This window comes from Hordeum vulgare, chromosome 7H, assembly GCF_904849725.1.
Source record: "Hordeum vulgare subsp. vulgare chromosome 7H, MorexV3_pseudomolecules_assembly, whole genome shotgun sequence".
In the NCBI taxonomy this organism is placed as follows: domain Eukaryota; kingdom Viridiplantae; phylum Streptophyta; class Magnoliopsida; order Poales; family Poaceae; genus Hordeum; species Hordeum vulgare.
In genome coordinates this window covers 632,142,631-632,149,845 of record NC_058524.1, presented here as the reverse complement: position 1 = coordinate 632,149,845, position 7,215 = coordinate 632,142,631, and the positions used below count along the sequence as shown (strand labels likewise).

Genomic DNA, 7,215 nt, shown 5'->3' with positions numbered 1-7,215 from the left:
GGTAAGCATGGCTCGAAGATCGAAAGCCCGACGTGAAATACAAAAAAAGAGAAGCAGAAGCCCATCCGAAACTACATTTCAGGGTTGCAAAACAAGACCCGAGCTAGGTCTGAATGGCAAGCCCGGCCCGACCCGAGGTTTTTTCGCGTCGGCTGCCCATTGCCCCATGTCTACCCGTTGAGAGAAGACGACACATGACACACAATTTGCCCTAATAAGACCCTCTAAGAAAGAAGAAGATTTGTCTCAAAAAAAGGGAAAAAAGAAGAAGAAGATTTGTCTAAAAAAAATAAGAAGAAGATTTGTCAGAAAAAGAAAAAGAAAAAGAAAAAGAAAAAGAAAAAGAAGATTGGCATTTGGGAAAGGTAAGAGCAACTCTAGCAGACTCCGCATCCCGCCCCGACCCGCAAAATAACCGCCAAATTGTGGGCCGGGGCCGGAAAATCCGCACGAGCAGACCCTGCATCTCGCGCCGACCCGCATTATTTTTTGCGGGGCGCGGCAAATCTTCTCCCCCAACCTCCATCTTCACGGGCTGGGAGGCCGACCCGAGCTCAACCCCTATTCGACACGAGATTCGGCGGGAGGGACATTTTCGCGCGCCCTTTCCCCGTTCCCCGCACCCTCCGCCACCATTGCCACCCCTCCGCAAGCTCCGGTTCCTCCTCCCCGGTCGTTCCTCGCCGCCATGGGGGACCCCATGATGTCCCCCGTCACCGTCGAGGTCGCGCATGCTCCTTCCCCTCAGGCGGATCTCGTTGCCGGCCATGTTGCCCCCGCCGCCGTCGCCCAAACACACGCCGCGCCTTCCCGAAAGAGGCAGGGCACCGTGGTCGTGCAGGGCGGGTATCGGGCTGCACCCGCCGCGACGGCCCGCGCTCCGGGTGCCAACGTCGTAGGGCGATCCCGGTCGGCGGCGCAGAAGGCCGGCAAGGCCGCGACCGTAAAGCGGAGGAAGGTTCCGACTTTAAGGAAGCCACCTTATTCAACCTCTGACTTCACCCCCTCCCCCCGCAAGGAGGTGCTCCGGCGATGCCGTTGAACAATTCCGCTCCCCCCGCGGCCGATGTGTTCGACGAAATGGCCGGAAGGTATGCCTCTTCGGTCTTGGCGATTTCTTTTCATTTTTCGCCATTAGTCTTGATAGCTCGTGACTTGTCATCGTTCGCTATAGCAGTGGTTCGAACAATGCAACAAACGAGTTCATGAACATGTTGGACACGAACGCGTTTGACATTGATCAAGCCTCTTTCGAACCATTCAACTACAATGAAACGGACGACGGCGTGGATGATCATGGTGCTGCGGACGAATTGGAGGAGATCGAAGCGGAAGCGTTTGAGAAATCGCAAGCAAGGGGTGGGAAAAGCCAAAGATCGAAGAACTACACGATCTTGGAAGATCAAGCTTTGATCCAAGCATGGAGTGCGGTGTCTCTTGATGCATGCACGGGTGTTTCTCAAACCGCCAAGAGATATTGGCAAAGGATCGAAGAACAATACTTCCGCATTATGAAAAAGTATCCTAATAGGATTGCACGCACATTTCGGTCACTTCAAGGGCGTTGGGAGAATATCAAATCTATGTGCACCCGTTGGGCAGCTTGCTTGGAGCAAGTACGCAATGCACCTCCAAGTGGCACCGTGGAGTCCGACTATGTGAGTTTGTTTTTCCTTTGTTCAATTTGTGCATCATCATAATGTATCATGGAAAATGATTGCATAATTTTATTCAGATTTTCTAGGACAAGATTGCTCAACATAGATACAAGGACATAGAAGCTTTGTCACGCAAATTCTTGAAATTAGAGCATTGTTGGGAGTTGCTCCAAAAGTGCGACAAGTGGAAGTTGATCGAGAGAGAATCCCCACCAAGTGGTTCGTGTTGCAGTTGCGGTGATGTTTTCTCTGCTCCATATGGTGCCAATTTGGATGATTTCGGTGCGGGAGTTGGAACAAGCGTTCGAACCGACGGATGTGGATTCGGTGGCGCCGATGAACTTCAATATGAACTCCATGACGCGGAGTGAAGATCGACCCCCAAGATGATGTCGGACATGGACGCAAACCTTTGCATGCCCTCTTTTACGTAATGAACTTGGCTTTTATTTGCGCGCAGACTGTTTATTTCGTTTGAATTTGAACTTGTTTGCCAAACTCTATGTCAAATGCGAGATTTGAAGTTTTCTGTTTGTGGGTCGTCGCGGTGGAGCCCGAACAGAACCCGCATACGCCGACCCGTAAAAAAACATATTTCATAAATATATATTTTTATACGGGTCTGTTTGGGAAGTGTACATCTATGTCACCCCACGCCGGCCTGAAAAAATGGTTTTGCGCTAGAGTTAGCTCTAAGGGCCAACCCCCAAACCTCCGGCTGCCACCTCGCGCTCCCCTTCCAGAGCGAGAGAGAGAGAGAGCTAGGGTTCCGCTCTCCCATCCCCATCCCCATCCCCATCCCCGCAGCCGTCGCCTCCTCTCCTCTCCCCGCGGCCCCCGAACGCCGGCCACCGGCGAGATCCGACCGACCGACGGCTGGTAAGCGAATCTCGCCGCCTCGTCCTCGTTCCAATCCGCGCTATTGCTCTTCGATTTCGATGCCACACTGGACTAGATCTCAAACTCAGACCCCCCCTCCCCGTTCCAACTAGTCCGTTTAATTTTATTTTTATTTCATTTAATGGTTGCCTCCGTTGAATTCGCCATCCAGATTAGCTCATCTTGTTTTTCCATCTACCATATATACATACGATTTATTTTATATATAATCTGTCTAAGCTTTGCTCGCCCATCTTTACTTGATAATATCCATCCATCATATAATCTGCCTGTGCTTTGCTTGCTATCTTATCTGCCTTTGGCCTCGCCTGACTGCTTGCCATGTCATGTGCTTAACTACACTCTTGTTCTTGTTTGATTTCAGCTTAAGCTTGAGACATGTCGCATTCCAACCAAGTGAGGTCAGTCCTCTTCACTTATTACCTTCTTCTTCCCTAATAACACACTTCCACTTTTTTCTCTTGTCACTTCGCTGCTCTATATTGTACAAAACCTTGTCTTTGTTCTTCAGGTACACCGCGCGCTCCATCACGCCCCCGGCCGACAGGGACAGCGGCTCCAAGTCGCCCCCGCCCAGGAGGCGCGCCGCTTCCAAGTCCCCTCCCCTGCCACCTCCTCCCCCTTTTCCTCCCAAGGGGGTGCGCACCATCTCCAGCTCCCCTCCGCCAACAAGACGCACCGTCTCAAGGTCCCCTCCACCAAAGAGGCGCGCCAGGTCAAGGTCAAGGTCCAGATCCAGGTCCAGGAACAGGAACAGGAGCAGGAGCCGCTCCAGGCAAGTCATACACAGGCTTGATGTTTATTTCTTTCTACCACACACCATGCATGTGTTCATTTTCCTAGCACTAGCAATGATGGATACTGCTGCTTCCAATGATGTATTACAGTATGTATATAGCCGGTCAGAAACACTAGTTAGTTATCACAAAGATACTGCTATTGATATCGCTTCTCCTACTATCTATGTTTGTTTCAGGAGCAGAGATAAAGACCAAGTCAGGAATCCTGGGAACAACCTCTATGTCACTGGACTGTCCATACGGACACAAGAAACTGACCTGGAGAAGTTCTTCAGTAAAGAGGGCAAGGTACTCTCTCCGCGCCCTACTTCCTTCCTTCTTGCCTCATGTCTCTCATACTTCTCCTTACCTGGGACGGGACTGCTTGTTCATTGCGTGATTATTGTTTAATTTAACTAACTAATGCACGACGTGACCAAACTGCATGCAGGTTAAAGACTGCCGTGTCGTTACGGACCCTCGTACCAAGGAATCACGTGGCTTTGCGTTTGTCACCATGGAGAATGTTGAGGATGCAAGGCGCTGCATCAAGTACTTGCACCACACTGTACTTGAAGGCCGCCTCATCAGTGTGGCAAAGGTATAACAAGCTTTTCTGCGTGTAACAGCCTTGATGCTAACTTGCGTTACACAACCATATTCTTCTTTGCATACCCGTTTATGCTACTTCTCGTTACCAGGCAGTCATAGCGTATGTGTAAGCTCGCATGACCATCTCGACTTACATTTTAGCTCTCCTACCCCCAACTTTCTGGGCCAACTTTATCTGACTGGGAATAAGCCACACATCCTTAGGACGTAGTTTACAAGTTAAGAGCTCAATAGTTCCATTATACCAGAATGAGGCCATTACCGAACTTCCTTATGACGCTTTCTAGTCTTCATCAAAACCTTGACCAATTAATATGGTTATAAACTCGGCTCTGGTATCCGTATGAGCAGTAGGGTAGAGTAAATTGATTCTTAGAAACACCAACGCAAACACAACCATCTTCTTCTTTCCATATCCGTCTGAGCAGTAAGGTAGTTCTTGTTACATTTTAGCTTTTCTACTGACAAATTTTTGGTCAACTTTATCTGGAAATAAGTCACACACCCTAGGACATAGTTTACAAGTTACTATCTATTGATTTCAGTACCATAATGAGGCCATTACAGGCCTATTTTATGTCGGTATCTAGTCTACCTTGGACATTTTGTTTTGTACATATCAAAACCATTACCAGTTTTGTATCTAACATATTGTTTCAACTTTTAAGTGTCCTGAAAATCAGACAGAGTATGAGTAATTCTTTTAAACAATGTTTTATCGGCTCATTGCTCTGGTGCATTGTCTATGCATATATATTGGGGTGTCCTAAATGATTTGATTCATCGGGAGAGAATTGTTTAGTTATGCTCGTTAACATTTTCAGTGTAGGAAATGAAAAAGTACATCTTGTTTCTGTGTTCTTTTGCTTTTTTTTGTGTGTGTGCTGATTTCCACGACCATACAGCTTCCACACTGCTGGGCTAGCATTAATTCCAGTCAGTGTTCTGTGTAGAATTATTGAACTAAATGCTGGCTGCACCCACCTGTTGGTTTGTACAACCTCTTCTTCAACCTTACAATCTGTTGCCTCTCGAATCTCCATCACCCTCACGAACATCGCCATCACGCTTGTGATCATCGCCATCACCCTCGCGATCATCGCCTACTGCGCTGTCTGCACCGACTTCGAGTGATTTGACGGCTCGGAATGCTGCACTGCTACGCGTCACCACCGGCTGACCGAGCACCTCAAGTCATGCTGGTGATCTTGGGAGTGAGAGCACGGCTCTCAAACGCTGCACTGCTACGCGTCGCCACCGACTGACCGAGCACCTCAAGTCATGCTGGTGATCTTGGAGCGAGAGCACGGCTCTCAAGGCTGCACTGCTACGCGTCACCACCGACTGACCGGGCGCCTTGAGCCATTCTGGTGATCCTGGAGAGAGAGCGCGGCTCTCAAGGCTGCACTGCTACGCATCACCACCGACCGACCGCGCACCTCAAGCCATTCTGGTGATCCTGGAGTGAGAGCATGGCTCTCAACGCTGCACCGCTAAGCGTCACCACCGTAGACCTCCTCGTGTTGCGTGTAGCTACTGTGGTACGTGGTACTACATTCTTGGAGCTACTGTGGTAAGTGTAGCTGGTGTTGGATGGCTTCAGCGCGTCTTCCGTCAGGACCAATTTGATGCCTAATTTCATTTGTTGCCTCGAGTAATTTTTTTTTAATGCAGAATGATTATGATCCATTCATTCGAATTCCTATTCGCTGCTGACCTTTTGAATTGCAGGCAAGGAGAACTCGTGAGAGGACCCCAACTCCTGGAGAATACTGTGGTCCAAGAGGTATGCACGGAGACGAATTTTTCTTCCTGCAGTTGCATTTGAAATAGATGCTTTGCTTCCTGTTGTTGATATTGTTTCAGTACGTTGTCTGATCTGTCTCGTAGCCTGAATTTCTTGTACTTGTCTGATCTGTTTCACTAGGTTGATATCATTTGGCGCAGCTTGTTATTATACGGTTGACTTTAGCCAACACGATGGGTGTGTATTTTTTAATTCTCCAGTGGTGTCGTCTTAGATTAATTTACAGCATTGTTACTCTTGGTTCACCGGAACACTTTTCCAGTCACCAGAGATTTTAGTATGAACATTGCATTACCATTTATGGCCCCCTTTCCTTGTTTTTCGCTGGAGAATTAGTCTCCTGGAAAGGATGAGGGGATAGAAAGATCGGAAGGTATAGGTTGTGGTGTCTAGCAATAAGATAAGATGATGTGTAATGTGGTTCAAGGGGTATGCATGGAAATGAATTTTGTTTTCTGCATTTGCATGTGGTCTAGGATGCTTTCCATCCTGTTGGTGATATATTTTGTGTAGGTTGCTGATCTGTCTTGTAGCATGGGATTCTTGTACTTTACATACATGGTTTTGCTCAGATTCTTAGCATCTGGGTTTGCTTATTGTGCAATTACCTGTGGCCACTAGCCAGCACGACTGGCCGTGGATCTTTTATAATGTCCACTTGCGTCATCATTGTAGATCCATTCACAGGATTGGTACTCTTGCCTTATATACACTCTTGACATTAGTTGGCCGCAGAAGAGTGGTCTTTTTGGTTTGTACTGTCCAGGTGTTGCCTAATCAGGATTTGTTGACATGCATGCAGGTGGGCGCTCCCGAGTGGAACCGCGGAGCCGTTCTCCATCTCGTCGGTCTAGCAGGTCGTCGAGGGACCGCTCGAGGTCCCCGGCCGGAAGGAGGGACAGAGACAGAGACAGAAATAGCAGGGACAGGAAGCGCGACTGAAACAGAAAGACTATGTATCGCCTGGAGTTGTCGAGTATGAAGGTGTCTTGGATTGTTGGTGAATGTTTGAGATGAAGAAAGACTATGTATGCATGATGCACCTTGGTCTGTATTTCTGCTGGACTATGGGGATGAGCCGATTTGTCTTGCCTGCCAGAGAGGATTCGCCTAACGTTTTCTAGCTTGTGTAGCGTTATCTTGTGTGGTTATGTCTAAGTTGTACTTTGGTCTTTCCCGTTATCGAAACGAAAACGAAACGTACTCATCTATTTTGTACTCCCTCTAACAAGAAATATAAGAGCAATCCCTTCCCTTATATTTCTTTACCAAGGGAGTACTATGGACAGTCTTGCATGCCTTTTCTGGTTTCTTTGCGTGGCTGGATGTTATATTTATGTACTCCTTCCATTCCAAAATTCTTGTCTTAGATTTGTCTATATATGAATGTATCTAGTCACATTTTAGTATGTAGATGCATCTAGGGATACCAAAGTTTCGCTCCCATCTCACATGTTTC

At 47.9% G+C, this 7,215-nt stretch overlaps 1 protein-coding gene across 3 annotated transcripts; it reads left to right on the top strand.

The window, feature by feature from the left end:
- Positions 1–2,332: 2,332 nt before the first annotated feature.
- LOC123413361 (serine/arginine-rich splicing factor SR45a-like) lies at positions 2,333–7,014 on the top strand. Of its 3 annotated transcripts, XR_006613733.1 has the most exons (8): positions 2,333–2,537; positions 2,923–2,959; positions 3,070–3,333; positions 3,535–3,646; positions 3,789–3,938; positions 4,903–5,522; positions 5,681–5,735; positions 6,559–6,661. XR_006613733.1 is itself a non-coding variant. In XM_045106303.1 (7 exons), the coding sequence occupies exons 2-7, from the start codon at positions 2,937–2,939 to the stop codon at positions 6,696–6,698; spliced, it is 744 nt and encodes a 247-aa protein (XP_044962238.1). In that variant the 5' UTR covers positions 2,333–2,537; positions 2,923–2,936; the 3' UTR covers positions 6,699–7,014. The 3 variants fall into 3 exon arrangements, 1 of the variants encoding a protein (XP_044962238.1); XM_045106303.1 differs by lacking the exon at positions 4,903–5,522 and having other exon boundaries at positions 6,559–7,014; XR_006613734.1 differs by lacking the exon at positions 6,559–6,661 and having other exon boundaries at positions 4,903–5,490; positions 5,681–5,741.
- The last annotated feature ends 201 nt before the right edge of the window (positions 7,015–7,215 follow it).